General features: G+C 49.0%; 2 protein-coding genes and 1 long non-coding RNA gene across 3 annotated transcripts; 2 read left to right on the plus strand and 1 right to left on the minus strand.

The window, feature by feature from the left end:
- The first annotated feature begins 630 nt into the window (after positions 1-630).
- Positions 631-2046, plus strand: LOC136184176 (uncharacterized). Its single transcript, XR_010669313.1, has 4 exons — positions 631-752; positions 802-902; positions 950-1032; positions 1093-2046. It is a non-coding gene; the product is annotated as an uncharacterized lncRNA (long non-coding RNA).
- On the minus strand, positions 930-2781 carry LOC136184175 (arylsulfatase I-like). Its single transcript, XM_065971025.1, has 3 exons — positions 2237-2781; positions 1784-2095; positions 930-1709 (listed from the first exon to the last, which is right to left on the minus strand). The coding sequence occupies exons 1-3, from the start codon at positions 2774-2776 to the stop codon at positions 1077-1079; spliced, it is 1485 nt and encodes a 494-aa protein (XP_065827097.1). The 5' UTR covers positions 2777-2781; the 3' UTR covers positions 930-1076.
- A 2668-nt stretch (positions 2782-5449) lies between these two features.
- Positions 5450-13917, plus strand: LOC136200347 (phenolphthiocerol/phthiocerol polyketide synthase subunit C-like). The gene is made up of 3 exons (XM_065990735.1): positions 5450-7350; positions 7397-7490; positions 8230-13917. Exons 1-3 carry the CDS (start codon positions 5560-5562, stop codon positions 13764-13766), a joined length of 7422 nt encoding a protein of 2473 aa, XP_065846807.1. The 5' UTR covers positions 5450-5559; the 3' UTR covers positions 13767-13917.
- The last annotated feature ends 877 nt before the right edge of the window (positions 13918-14794 follow it).

Raw genomic sequence — 14794 nt, forward strand, 5'->3', positions numbered from 1 at the left:
CTTTCACGTCAAAACGCGCGCTAAAGCGTCGTTCAGCTCTGCTGAGCACATACATTCGCCTCTAGCGCCGACTCTAAGCGAAGACGAGTCTTCCGATGGCTCCCAAGCGCTCTCGTGAGACCCAAAAGACGTCTTGGTACGAACTGCGATAGCATATATCTACTCGACTCTTAGTCGTAAGAATGTTCACAAAAAAAATAGAAACAACAGGTATAGCTACATAAACGTCATTCCTTTTGCCAGGGGATCCACGCTCCGCCGTGCGGATATCGTGGCGGCACATCGCTGCAAATCTCTTCAAATGAATCGTCAAGACGGACGGCAACCGATCGAACATCGTGCTGATCTCCGCTTCCGTGTGCATTCGGCACTCGATCGTCGCAATAGACCTCCTGTCAGCCGTTCCAATCGCCCGCATAAGTGAACGCTGATCGACGCGCTACTAGCCTCGCAAGCCAGGCTCTCCCAGTAGTGGACGCGCTAAAGCGCGCTTCACTACGGGAGAGCCTGGCTTGCGAGGCTAGTCGTCGACGATCCCGAGGTCGAGGACGTGTCGGACGGGAACGCTGACGTAAAGTCGACTTCCCGTATCGTCAACACAATAGTCTTTCGCGCTGGGTTTAGTTTCCTCTGGTTTCGTCGTCGCCGCCGTTTGGGTCTTTGTTTTCTTTCGCGGCGCTTCTCATGCACTACGGCAGAGTGAATCAGTTTCCACTGAAAGGACTCACCACGATCGACTAACCTCGCCTACGGTATTCTACCTACTTCTTCCTGCACGCCAGAAGTCCTAATCTATCCTAGTCGTGATGACAAGCTCTTCCACGCCTCGTCAGGACGTGCTGGCTTCGGAAACGAGCGAAATCACGACAAATGGTGATGTCATCGTTTGCCATCTTGGCGGAGTAGGTGGATCGCGTTCACTTAATTAAGCATCTATTTGTGAATTAAGGGTTTTTGAGGAGGACTATGGCAGAGGGGATCCCGCATATAGCAGCTGCGTGCAAACTGCGATAGCATACTCGACTCTTAGCCGTAAGAATGTTCACAAAAAAATACAAACAACAGATACATAGATGTCATTCCTTTTGCCAGGGGACCCACGCTCCACCGTGCAATTGAGGACAAGCCATTGGGTCCGGATCCGGATATCGTGGCGGCACAGCCGTGCGATTGTAATATTCGATTCTGTCCAGCAACTCTTTGACTTTCTCAGGAAAGGCGCCTTTCAAATCTTTCCGCTCCTCCGGATCATCAGTCACATTGAAGAGCCAAGTACCGGTCGTCACATTTCCCATACATGATTCTCCCGCCGGACATGACATACCTGGCGGAGGCACCCAACTCGAATTCCCAGGATCGCCGACAATCAATTTCCAATCGCCAATCCGAATACCCGCCCTATAGCTAAACGACTCATAGGTATTGTTGTAAACGGGTCGAATCTCGTGAAGAATTTCCGTCCTTGGTGACGGGGCTCCGTTGCTGATGGTGTCCCACTGGTTATAACCATCGAGCGTCAGTCCACTGACGTTTCCACCGGCAAGGTGAACCAGTGTGGGAAACCAGTCGGTGACGTGAATTAGTTCCTGGCTGATTCTCTTCGTTTTCTTGATTATACTGCCGTGAACGAATCCGATGCCTTTCATTCCGCCTTCCCATAGAGAACCTTTCCATCCTCTCAAAGGCCAGTTGTTACCACCCTCGTACACCTAAGACAATCACGGATTAGTTAGCTTACGTCTCCTTTACTTTTTTTTCTAGTTACCCAACTAAAAGATCTTACCTGGCCGCCGTTGTCAGTGCTGAATACTATCAGCGTATTGTTACTGAATCCTTTAGAGGTCAACGCTTTTGTGATGTTTCCTACTCCTTCGTCCATGGCTGACACCATTCCTGCGTACATTCGTCGCTTTTTGTCTTGAATGTGCATATAAGGAACAACGTAAGATTCTGGCACTTCCAAGGGCGCGTGAACGGCTTGGTAAGGAAGATAAACGAAGAACGGTCCCTTTGCGGCGTCGTGGCTTTGGATGATGCTAACGACTTCTTTAGTGAAGAGGTGAGTAGAGTAATAGCCACTTTCATTTCTTGTCACCTAAAAAAGTGCAAGTAGAGCGTACATTGAAGAGAAAGATCACCAAAAAAGGCATTACATAATTAATTAATTAGGAAACACCTTCCTCTGAGGAGTTTGAGAGAATTACACAGGGACCGTGCATGTATTGCACTATCTAACCTCTTCATTTCTATGAAAATCTACTCCTGTCCAGTTGCCAGTCGCTTTCCAATGACCGTATTCTCCAGGCCCCCTTAGATGCGTTATGTAATCTTCGCTTCCCGTCAAGTATCCGTAGTACGAATCGAATCCACGTCGCGTAGGCAAATATTCTGGTTTGTAGAATCCGACGTGCCATTTTCCAATGGCGTGAGTCGAATAACCGGCCTCCTTTAGTTTCTCCGGCAAAAGGACATCGTCGAGAGGAATTCCGTTCGGTTGAGCCGGCTTGATGATTCCGCATTGGAGTCCGGTATGAATTTGGTATCTACCGGATAGAAGCTGACTTCTAGTTGGCGTGCATATCGGCTGAACGTAATAGTTCTCGAGTTTGACTCCCTCGCTTGCAAGCCGATCCAAATTGGGCGTGTCTATTTCACTATCGTGGTATCCTATGTCGTGAAAACCGTAGTCGTCGGCCAGTATAAAAATTAAGTTTGGCCGTTGGTTGGCAGACACGGCAGCTACAAGAAACGCAAACAAACTGGCAACTTGTCTCATTTCAGTTGCATCTAATGAGACCCGTATATCTATAGGCTTCGCTTATTTGCATAATTCTGTGAACAAACAACATGCAGTTTGACTATCATAGCCGCAACTCAACAGTGCAAAAAACGATTTATTATGTCTGAACTATTCGATGACGGTCTACGTGTACTGTATCTACGCGGTGGTTAGAGCCGCACACAATTAGGGCTAAACGTAGTACTTTCCCGTTCACTCTGAGCAACAATAGTCAACGACGATTTTTCTCCCTCTATTTTCTCACCTTGCACGTAGCAGCTCGACTCTCCATCAAGCGGTGATACAATTAGCGTCGTCTCGCAATGACAAGGAAATTCACAAATTTCGCTTTCCACTGAGAAAAAGCAGATAGCCGTCTGAAGCCATCTGAATCAGTTTAAACGCGCGCCATATATAGCCAGAAAAGATGATGCTATTCAGCTGTCGGCAGCTTGTTCTTGCGTGGGCGGATCCGCGTCGCTAACGTCTATTGCGCGCTTATCTCTTGCGATTTGTCCTAATTTTGGTCTGACAGCTGCGAGTTGTCCCAGGCTTGCGGTAGGGTCTAAATGTTGAAACGCGCGTGCACGCTTTCTCTAATTTCGGACGTATCAGAAATGTTTGCGTAAAGAAGTATTGACGTCAAACGATGTCTGGCGCCAGTGGCCCACACGCAACTGCAGTAGTTATGTTAGTTAATTACATAATTAGTAAGATCCTGTCGTTTTTTCAGCCGTCCCAGCCAATAAAAGCAACTTAGTCTGGCAAGAGGCTTCATTCTCAGCGGAAGCCTCCAGCCAAGTCGATCGTAACGCGTGCCTCCAAATTCACAATGCGTACTCTCTTTGCTGCTCTCCTTGCCGTCGGTCTCGTCTACGCAACTCAGATCGATATCAGAGAAGCTCTGCCCAACTGTGAGGATATAATACTCAACTGCCTGTACAACAAAGCTTGCAGCCCACTGCTCATTCCGTATCTATCCGATTGTGATCCTGCTGAAAACCCTAAAGGATGCACCCCGGCTTGCGCCCACGCCGCCCAGGCAGTGGCAAATAATAGCGTCGGACACGATCTGGGAATTCCGAATGGGTGCATGTGCGAACCCGACGCAGAGTTCTGCCAGAAGTACCTCAACGTCGTTTCGACGTGTCATCACTGAAACTGGGCCAAGAAACTGACAAAAGTCATTTGAATGTCTTTGCGGTTGGTGTCTGCATGTATCGTGGTCTGCTGTGTGTGCTCTTCGTTGTTTGTTGTACTTTCCGGTGCAATAAAGTCTGCTGCAGCGTTAGTCTCGGTTTGTCTTCGCCATGCAGCCCCTCGAAATCCATCACTTGATGCATTCTCGTCGTCGCCCCGCCGGCGCGATGAGGAAGTTGTAAGATAATGAGAAGGCTAAGCGCTATTTCCACGAACTCCCCCCGGGCTAAAGTATGCAAACGCAGCTATTCTCTGATCTAACGTAAACTAATATGTTTTGGATCCAACGGCTTCAATCCATAATGCGTCACGGTCGGCGTATACAGCGGTTGATCACAGGTTGGATCGTGTGATCTCGAGGCATATCTATATCGTGAAGTGACTATACCACTGCATGTAAAACTGAGAAGCCTGTGGCAAAGGAGATGTCATGCAAAAATAGCTCTGTATGAAACCGCTTTTTTCGCAATTAAGACCTTAGGAGTCGCATGAGGCTAAGATAAAAGCCAGCTGCCTCGAGCTTTGGAGTCGCGTGCCGAATCTAAGCGTACGTTTAGCCTATAGGCTGAACGAGGCTGGTTGAACGCTATGGCCTGAACGGAACGCGAGCGTTGTGGTCCGGGAAGTCCGCGATGCGCGTTAAGGAGGTAATATCAATACCTCGGGTTTAAAGTGTTAAAAAAATAACACACGCTCAAAAATTATTTAGAAGTATCCTCTATCTATTGGCCGACTAGTTGCTTCCATAGTCTCAAAGGAACGTATGGAACGTCCGGTTTAGCAAGAGGAGGTCCTATACTAGTGCGCTAGAAGCCACGCCTTTAACCCCGCCCACGCGAGTGTCTGAAAACGACCGAGTAGGCATTTTTCGTGCAAGCTTTTGAGAATTATACGCGATTTCGGGGTCCAACGAGCATGCGATCGCGATCGGCAAGCCCTAATCTCTGGTTTGACGAGCCACTTTTTCGATTAGTGAATTCGGTCGCGAAATATGGCCGTTTTTAGAAGAGTTAGGTCGTTTTTTCCTCGCCACTTCGTCGAAATCGTGCTGTATCTCACGAAATAGGCGACGAATCGAAAAAATGGCTCGTCAAACCAGAGATTAGGTCTTTCCGATCGCGATCGTGTGCGCGATTGTGCCCGAAATCGCTTCGCGTGAGAGAAATCGTGCACGAAAAATACTTACATCGACTATTTTAGTCGCCATTACTGCGGTCGACGCGAAACCGCCGCGGATTCGGCTTCGTCGCGAAGCGTTAGTGCGATGAAACAACGTAATGATTACGTAGCTAGAAGGCGTGACAAGTCTCTAAATTAGACAAGCGCCGCCTTCTCCTAGCAACAGTTGCTATGCCCCGAGGTACCGATATTACCACCTTAACAACAAAAGAAGATTGAAGTTTCGGAAGAGTCAAGACGTCGTGCAAGGTCTCGTGTCGCGATGCTTTTGGTAGACGTTTTCGTAGACGTTTCCTGACAGATATGCAGCGGACCCCACAAGAGTGTTTACAGAGCGCAACTGCGAGTGATCTCGTTATAATTCGGAAGTGTAGGCAAAAGGCGTACGCGGTCCACCCATCATGCAGACGTCAGCGAAGCAAAGAATGAACTCGAGTTCGTCTCAATTTCGCGACGTCGAAGACGAATGCGTTGCCATAGTAGGCATAGGATGCCGTTTTCCTGGCAACGTCAACGACGTCAACACCTTCTGGAAGACCATCGTCGGAGCGACCGATTGCACATCGGACACTCCAAAAGATCGTTTTTTCGACGAGAACTACTACTATCACCCGACGCCTCGTACCGAAGGCAAAATGTACAATCGTCGCGGCGGCTACGTCGATTCGGAAATATTTCGCAAGTTCGATCGTCAATTCTTTCGAATGTCGCCCGCCGAGGCGAATCATCTCGATCCTCAAATTCGAATGCTTCTCGAAGTGACGTGGGAAGCGCTGGAAGACGCCGGAATGCCGCCTAATCGCCATCGCGGCACGACGACCGGCGTTTACGTCGGTCTCATGAACAACGACTATAACGTCACGCCAGAGACGACAATTAATGCCTACACGAATTCCGGCACCGATCCGAGCATGGCATCGAATCGACTCTCGTACGAGTTCGACTTTCGCGGACCGAGCTACACGATCGACACCGCCTGCTCGTCGTCGCTCTACGCCGTTCATCAGGCGTGCGAGGGAATTCGGCGGGGCGACTGCGAGATGGCAATAGCCGGCGGTTCCAATCTCGTTCTGCGTCCCGAAACGAGCATTGGCCTTTCACAAGCGCAGATGGTCTCGCCGGACGGCCGGTGCAAGACGTTCGACGCGTCCGCTGACGGCTATTCGAGAAGCGAAGGATCCGGCGTCGTCGTTCTGAAGTCGCTTCGCAACGCCCTCGAATCCGGCGATCCCATCTACGCGACGATCAGAGGCGGAGCGATGGGTAATGACGGAAAGACTCACGATGTCTCGCAACCGAGTTCCGACGCTCAAATCGACTTGCTCGCCAGGGCGTGTCGTAGAGCAGGAATTCGGCCAGAGACGATTTCTTACGTTGAAGCGCACGGTACCGGTACGCAGGCCGGAGATAGAGCGGAAGCTACTGCCCTGGGGGTGGCTATTGGCCGTAAGCGTGCTACGTCAAACGCACCGCCTCTTTATGTGGGCTCCGTCAAGTCGAATATTGGTCACACCGAAGGCGCTGCCGGCGTAGCGGGCGTAATAAAAGCGGCTTTGGTCCTCGCTAAGAAAAAAATCCCGCCTTCTATTCATTTTCGAGTTCCTAATCCGAGCATTCCCTTCGAAGCGTTGCACGTTCAAGTTTGTACGGACGTTATTGATTTGCCTACGAGTGGCTTTGCTGAATCGTACGTCGGTTGCAGTTCGTTTGGATTCGGCGGTGCCAACGCTCACGTCATATTGCAGGAATCTCCTATTGCTCGACGCTTCATCGAGGCAGACGACAGCGTCACGACGACGGAAACTGTTCCTGAGACGACCGAACGATCGCACCTTCTTCTTCTTCTGTCGGCCGCATCGTCTTCCGGCCTGAAAGATCAGGCGAGGAATTGGATAGATTTTCTGAAAGGAATTCCCTCTCAGTTGTTTCCAAGTGTTGTCTATTCGGCTGCTTGCCGCTCCCAGCACCACTCCCATAGACTGGCGCTCGTCGTTAGAGATTGCCGGGAAGCGATGAACTTTTTGACGGACTTCTTAGAAGATAGAATTTCCGAGAACGTCGTGACGGGAAGCGAAGCAGGAGAGGCGGCAGCCGTTCCTGTCGTCTTTGCCTTCTCTGGAATGGGAACGCAATGGTGGGCTATGGGACGCCAGCTACTCAATGAATATCCGACGTTTTGTGCTGTGATAAAGGTATAGAAAATTACTTCAGAAATGGAAAACTGAATATTTTTTCTAGGAAATTGATAAGCATCTTTGCTCTGCCGGCGCTGCGTGGTCTCTATTTGACGTTTTGACGTCATCAGCCGAAGCTTCGATTATTCATCGGACAGGTGAGCTCGCTTTCTTTGTTTTATCTTGTTGCATGCTCATGAAAAATCCTGGTGGCCTGCTACTTCCGCATACAGTACCACGTAGACGTTTTATGCACTTCTGGAGAAATCCAGCCCCCGGTCACTTTAGATAATTGTATGAGAACAGACTCGGTACTCAGTCAAATATTTGGCTGCGTAGCTTTTGCCTGATCGTCGATTTGTAGCTGACGTGATGTAGCTGCCCGCTATCGTACTGCGTATGTGCTTACTTTTTACGTCCAAATAGCAACTGAATACTAAAAGTGACTCACGATGTACTTCATAGCACCGTCTTCCGTGGGGTTTGTACCAAGCGTAGTTTTTCTTTTACTCTTTAAACGGTCAAACGACGCGTGTCGTAGTTGCCGAAGGAGGCCTCAGTTTAACGTTTGCTTTGCACTGACTGTAGTGACGTTTTCATCATCTATAGGTTATATCGCGATCGCAATAACGAGCAGAAAAGCAGGGGAACAAAGATAGTGTACTACTTTCAGGATGTACGTGATTCCTTCCCCAAGTCCCTACTAAAGCTAAAGCTATATATAGCGTTTGCAATGCAATTTTACTGGTACGAGTCTAAACGCCTAAAACTTTTGAACGGTACGATTCACGTACATCTACACTGTACTGTATGACAGGCCGCCGCCACGTCTACGTACGAACGCGCGTATTGGTCACTAGTAGTAGGCTCACGTACTACCGGTCTTTATCTCTTTAGAAATTTCTCAGCCTTGCATCTTTGCTATCGAAGTGGCTATTGTAGAAGTTCTGCGAGAATTTGGAGTCAATCCGACAGCCGTCGTTGGTCACAGCGTCGGCGAAGTTGCCACAGCTTACACTGCCGGCCTACTGACGCTCAAACAGGCATCAACAATAATATACCATCGCGGTAGACTGTTGGAAAGAACGAGCGGTCGCGGCGGCATGCTAGCCGTTCTTGGAGATGCCACCAAAGCTCTTAGTTTGCTTCCCAAAGATCTAATCGCGAAGAGCAGTCGTCGCTGGATAAAGAGCTTAGATTGGACGGCGGAAGGAATTAACGGTAAATCTGTTGTTTTAGACGTTGCCGCTATCAACAGTTCACGTCAGATTGTCTTGTCTGGAAATGAAGAAGCCCTCAAGGCCGAAGCGGCGGCTTTGAACGATCAAGACGGAGTCCGAACGGTCTCGCTCAAGGTTAACAATGCTTTTCACAGTTACCAGCAATCTTCTCTTCAAGAAGATGTATTGGACTGCTTGAGCAGCCTAGAGAACAGAAACGATCTAGATGGTGCTGTGACAGTTCCCATGGTTTCCTCCGTGACAGCCGAGTACGTTAATAGCGCCGTCGTTGGCAAAGCATCTTATTGGTGGGAAAACGTTCGACAAACCGTGCGTTTCCAAGACGCCGTGAAAGTGTTGCTCAAAGACGGGTACACGAACTTCGTAGAAATAGGAGCGCACTGCGTTTTGACTCCAGCTATCAAAGACATTCTGTCCGCCGAGAATCTGACTTCCGTATCGTCAGTTATTCCAACTCTGAAACGACCGAAAAACACCGCGGTGCCTTCGAGCGACGAAACGGCGTGTCTACTACGTTGCATAGCTAGACTTCACGTCATGGGAGCGAAGGTCGATCTCAGCTACATATATCCCGAAGGGAATTATCAGTTTGTACCGCTTCCTCGCTATCCGTGGCAAAGGGAAGAATGCTGGTTTACAACCAAAGACCGTCCAAGCTCTAATCATCCTCTTCTGGATGAGCGTCAGCCGAGCATTGCTGAAATCGTTGACGATCAAAGCAAACCTAGTACGATCATCTGGAAGTGCGAATACAGTCCAGCTTCCTTACCATGGCTGAAGGACCACGCTATTGTAGACGTCATAGCTCCAGCTGCCGCTTACGTAGAGACGGGCCTCGCGGCGGCTAAGTCGCTATTCGGCGATGCCGCTAATTTTACTCTGACTGACGTGGCCGTGAAAAAGTTTATGTTCGCGCCCAACAGCTCTGCCGATGTCAGAGTTACAGCCGAGGAATCGGGAAAGGAAGAGTATCGGCTCAGCGTTCATAGCAGAAAGTTGACCACGTCTGCATGGCAAACCCACGCAACAATGACCATTCTTAGATCTAATGATGAGCGAGACGATGGCGCTCGAGTTGAAGACTTGGCATCTTTAAGAAGACGGTTTTCTATAGTTGCTAAGGCATCGAAAGAAGAAATTGACATTTACGCGTCAGAGGAGCAAAAAGCAGCAGCTTACAAGTTCGGTCCGGCGTTTCGTGTGTGCCACTGGGCTGCACTGTCTCGCGAAGAAAGCGAAATATTGGTTCGCGCCACGGTAACGGAAGAGATTCGTCACGAGCTGCATCGTTACACGATACATCCGGCGTTTTTGGATTGTTGTTTTCAGGCCTACTTAATATATTCGGACATAAAATACGATTCGGCCAAGTCTGCAATCCAAGTTCCAACGTTTATGGAGAGTTGTGAAGTTTACGGAGCCCTTCCTTCGGACGTTTTTGTTCATTTGAAGGAACACGAGAACGAGAACGGACATCACTATGCAGACGTGAGTCTCATTGGCGCAGATGACGGTCGTATTGCCTTGAAACTCAACAAAGTGATCTTCAGAAGCATTTCGTCGTCTGATGACGACAACAAGCCCCATTTCTGGACTTTGAAATGGGAGGCTGAGAGAAGAGAGCTGTCTAGTGACGGTGATGCCTCAGCGCGTGCTGTTAGCATCATGTGGTTTAGGGAGAGTCAAATGACGACAGTAGAAAATTTGCTTTTCGAATTCAAAGAGCGAAACATTCGAGCAGACGCGCACTTCGTAGCGGAAGATCAGGGCAAAAATGGAACTACCTCTTCGTATACGGATATCGTTATGCTACTAATGGACGTATCGGAACGCGACGTGTTTGAAGCTACGACAAAAGCCGACTTCCTAAACTCAGCTCTAGCTTCTCCCCTAGCTTTTATCAAAGCACTTCAGCTGTACGGCTTCTCATGGGATGCTGCAACACAGATGAGAATTTGGCTCGTCACCCAAAACGGTCAAGCGGTGCGTGACGACGAAATTGCGACTGCCGGTCAAGCAACGGTTGCCGGTTGCCTTCTCTCTCTTTCTCACGAAATGCCGGACAGAAATTACTTCTGGTTAGACCTAGAAAGCGCCGATTCTTCCAAGAGTTTATTTCACGACTTTATTACTTATTTTCTCAATTTTGCTCCCGACGAAAACGAGGTGGCGTTGCGACGTGGCGTTGACCCCAATAATGATTCGTTTGCGGCTTTCTTTCCGCGCTTGACTGAGGTCAATCAGGATGCCATATCCTCTCGCGTCTCTAATGCAGACTGGACAGTAGCTTATTCGCCAAGAACCAAACAGCCAATATTAACAGCACTTGACCGTCCCGACTGCCGCTATCCTGTGATAGTCAATGTAAACTGTTTCAGCCCTCTGCCAAGATTGCCGTCGCGAAAGTTTCCCGGAGCGTGGGTTATCGGCGAAGTAACGGCCTGTTGCGCCAACGGAAGTCACCTCGCGGTGGGAGATACGGTGTTGGGTCTCTCCGATAGCATATCGTGCACCGTTAGCATTTCCTTGAGCCTGGCAGTCAAGATTTCGGTAGAAACTAAGCTATCTAACGTCACAATTGTCAACGCGGCACGAAAACTGCTTATTCCTTTGATTATGTTCACCGTTGCTTTACCTCTCGCTGTCGGTAGCACAGTTCTTGTGTGGGCGAATCCGAACGATAACTTGCAGACGGAAGATTTGACCGCTCTGTCAAAACTGTTTTACTGGCGACAGGTTCGCGTCATTTTCGTTCACGATTCATCGATTTCGAGCGGCGGTTACCGTGACAGCAGATGTACTCTTCAAGGCTTAGGCAGTGTTCTTGTGAACGGGCAACTGGCCAGTGCAGTTATCTTTCTTGATGAAATAGGAAACAAGGAAGCAGATCAGTTGCTTCGACACCTGAAACCGTTTGGAAGTTGCGTTTTATACGACATGGCGCAATCTCGGCGGTTCGTCGAATCAGAAAAGGAGGCCAAAAGACGTCTAGTCAATTTCGTTCCCATGATGACGACGCAAGACTTGTTAGACGAGCGCTATCGCGATCTTGTTGGACGCTCGCTAATGAACATGTTGGAGCGACTGAAAGAAGAGACGAACGAAACGCTCAACGGCTGCAATAAGGAAGAGCCTGAACGTTTACTCAACTTTCCCACGTTGGCAGCGGCTTTGCAGCATCCGCCGTGGACTTTCTCGGCCGTCTCAGAGAGAATCAACCTGACTCTTCCCGCCGAAGACTCGTTTGCAGCTCGTTCTGGTGAAAGCTACCTTATTACGGGCGGGCTAAAGGGATTTGGGTTGTCTCTAGCCAAGTGGCTGGTCAATCGCGGTGCGAGGCATCTGCACCTTCTTGGTCGCAGCCCTCCTGGTGACCAAGAAACTGTACTAATAGAACAATTAAAAACGAAGTCTCAAATCGATATCTGGCTAGTTGATATGACTAGCGAAGATGCAATGGAACGCGTCTTTCAGAAAATCTCCCAAATTGGTTTTTCTGCACTTGCTGGTATATTTCACTGCGCGGCGGTCTACCACGATTCCTTGATTCTAGCGGTGGACAAGAATCAAATGGAAAAGGTCATGCTGCCCAAGGCATACGGAGCTTGGCTTCTGCACCAAAAGAGTCTCGCTTGGAAGACACATCTTCGCTATTTCGTTTTGTTTTCGAGTGTCGTCTCCCTATTCGGGAATTCCGGTCAAGTCAGCTACTGCATTGCCAACACGGTGCTAAATTCTCTGGCCGAGCATCGTAAACGGTTGGGACTTCCGGGTATCTCGCTTCAATTTGGAGCAATCAGCGGCGTCGGCTATCTTCAGCAAAATCCCAAGTTAATGACGTTGATGAAGTCGAGAGGTTTGTCACCACTGAAAGACCAGTCAGCGTTGGACTGCCTGGGACGGGCGATGCTCATCCAGTTGCCTTCCTTATGCGTTCAAGGTAAACTTACCGCAGAGAAATACGTTCGTCTTGCTAAGCCGGGAACGCCGTTTCGTTTCTCGCGAATAAAAGAGTTGGAAAAGTCTGTTTGTCACAGAGTTGACAAATCGTCGCAAATGTCATTCGCATTGCTCGCGTCGCACGAGAAGCGAGAACTTGCTCTTGACCTGCTTTCCACGTGGCTCGGAGCCAGTTTGGGTGTGGACGAGGTGCCTTCAAACGCGTCTTTGGTTTCGATCGGATTTGACTCAATTATGGCTACGGAAATGAGCGATCGAATTCATCTTGCGTTTGACGTCATCGTGCCTCCTGTTCGCATGCTAAACGATCGGTGCAGTCTGAATTTCTTAGTCGGACTTGTAATGAAGTTATGTCACTTGACCGTGGATAAAGAAGAAAGGCATGACGAAGAGTCGGCTCAAGATCCGTCGAGATACTCTATGAACGATCCTCCTAAGGACAAGACACTTTGCCACCTGATCTGCTTTCCTCCGAATGCCGCAGGAGTATCGGCATACGCGCGGTGGGGAAAGCTTCTGGAAGATAGCGGAATCGCCGTTACTGTCCTTCAATTTCCGGGTTGGGAAGGAAGGCAGACCGAGGCTTGCATAGGCGATTTAGACGGCCTCGTCTCGGCAGCACTCGATGCAGTGATTCCCTTAGCAGAGAAGGAAAAAGTCGCTTTCTATGGTCATAGCATGGGCGGTCTCATTGCCTACGAATTAGCTCTTCGTCTCAAAAAAGACCACGCCATCTCGATCGCGCACTTCTTCGTCGGAGCCTTGCATGCTCCTCATTTACAGTATCCTCGTCCAGCCGAATTCGATATTCCGCGTTCGGTTTTTAAGAGGGATGCGCCGCTTTCTGTCGTCTTTTCGCATTTGAAACAGCTCAGCTTTATTGATCTCCCCCCTCAGATGAATCCGACGCAGAACATGCGTGCTTTGTCTCTTCTCCGAGATTGGATGCCCTGCTTCGAAATCGCTCTTAGAATTTTCAAGACATACATTCCGAATGAGAACACGGTGCCATGTGGCATCGATGCGTTTTCATCGACTGGAGACGCCTGTGTCTCGCCTAAATACGTAAAGCTGTGGGGAAAGCACTCGCAAGTCGATTTTTTCCATCGCAGCCTCGACGCTCCAGGGCATCAGTTTACAAATTTGTTTGCAAATGAAATATGTGAAACGATAAAAGGCAGATTGAAGACGCTGCTTCTAGACAACTTCACACAGTCAAAAAATCTTCTTTAGTGTAGTTATACTTAGGCAATACATACTTTGCCTAAATTTGTCTTGCACCTTCGCGCCATGTGTTGTTGCATCACCTACTGTACTAGCATGCATGCGTACTGTACTGTTTCCATCTGTTTTTTTTGTCTCTGCTTGCCATTTAAGATGTGTGCGTATGCTTATATTTTTTAGATTGAAATAGGCTGAACAAATGACACACATCAACGAATGCAACTTCCCTGCGCGAAATTTGGCAGGTAGCGCGCACTAAAAGCCACGCGGTCGTTTTGCGGAGGTTCGCTGGTACGGATCGCGTCATTCTGAGGCTTGGCGAAGGTGCTCAGTTGTCCTCGTCGACTGAAAATGGCACGAAGCGAAGATGCGACGAGGTGTTGGGGGGGCCCCCCGACGTACGAGGGTAACGCTTCTTGAGAGGCAGCGTCAGACAACTTTCTAGCTCGATGTCGTACTGGAGAAAGGCGTTCAGAGAGCGTAGTTCTTGTTTCTTAGATTCCTGCAGGAACGAAGACCTACGCCGGGGCTCCAAACCGCTCCATCGAAAAAGGAAAGCATCAGTAGGCGCCAGCCTTCCTCAGCGATCCATCCAGCGACTCTCACAACTTCCATATGAAACGATCACGATGAAGATTTCCTTTTTGTCACTCCCATAAGCCTTGGCAACAGCTAGCAGTCTCGGTCTTATTCAATGTTAGTGTACGTTGCTATCGAATTTGATAGGTGATGAGCTTGAATGCAACGGAAATTATCAGTTTTGTTTGCTTGCAAACAGTTTTGTTTGCTTGCAAACGAGTCCTCACTTGGCAAACTGGAAACAGCATTTATCATCGGCTTTGAGGAAAGGATCAGTGCTGATGAGAGCTCACGAGATCAATTGAGACTGCCCGTGCAGCTCGCTCAGACCCAAAATCGAGGTAAATCTGTGTAGGCGTTGACATAGTACGTACACACGTGCTTGTACGACGTGCGTAAGTACTGATGGCATCTTAGCCATCCGGTTCTTCGTAGAACCATGTACTATGCTTACGACA

This window comes from Oscarella lobularis, chromosome 2 (genome assembly GCF_947507565.1).
Source record: "Oscarella lobularis chromosome 2, ooOscLobu1.1, whole genome shotgun sequence".
In the NCBI taxonomy this organism is placed as follows: Eukaryota; Metazoa; Porifera; class Homoscleromorpha; order Homosclerophorida; family Oscarellidae; genus Oscarella; species Oscarella lobularis.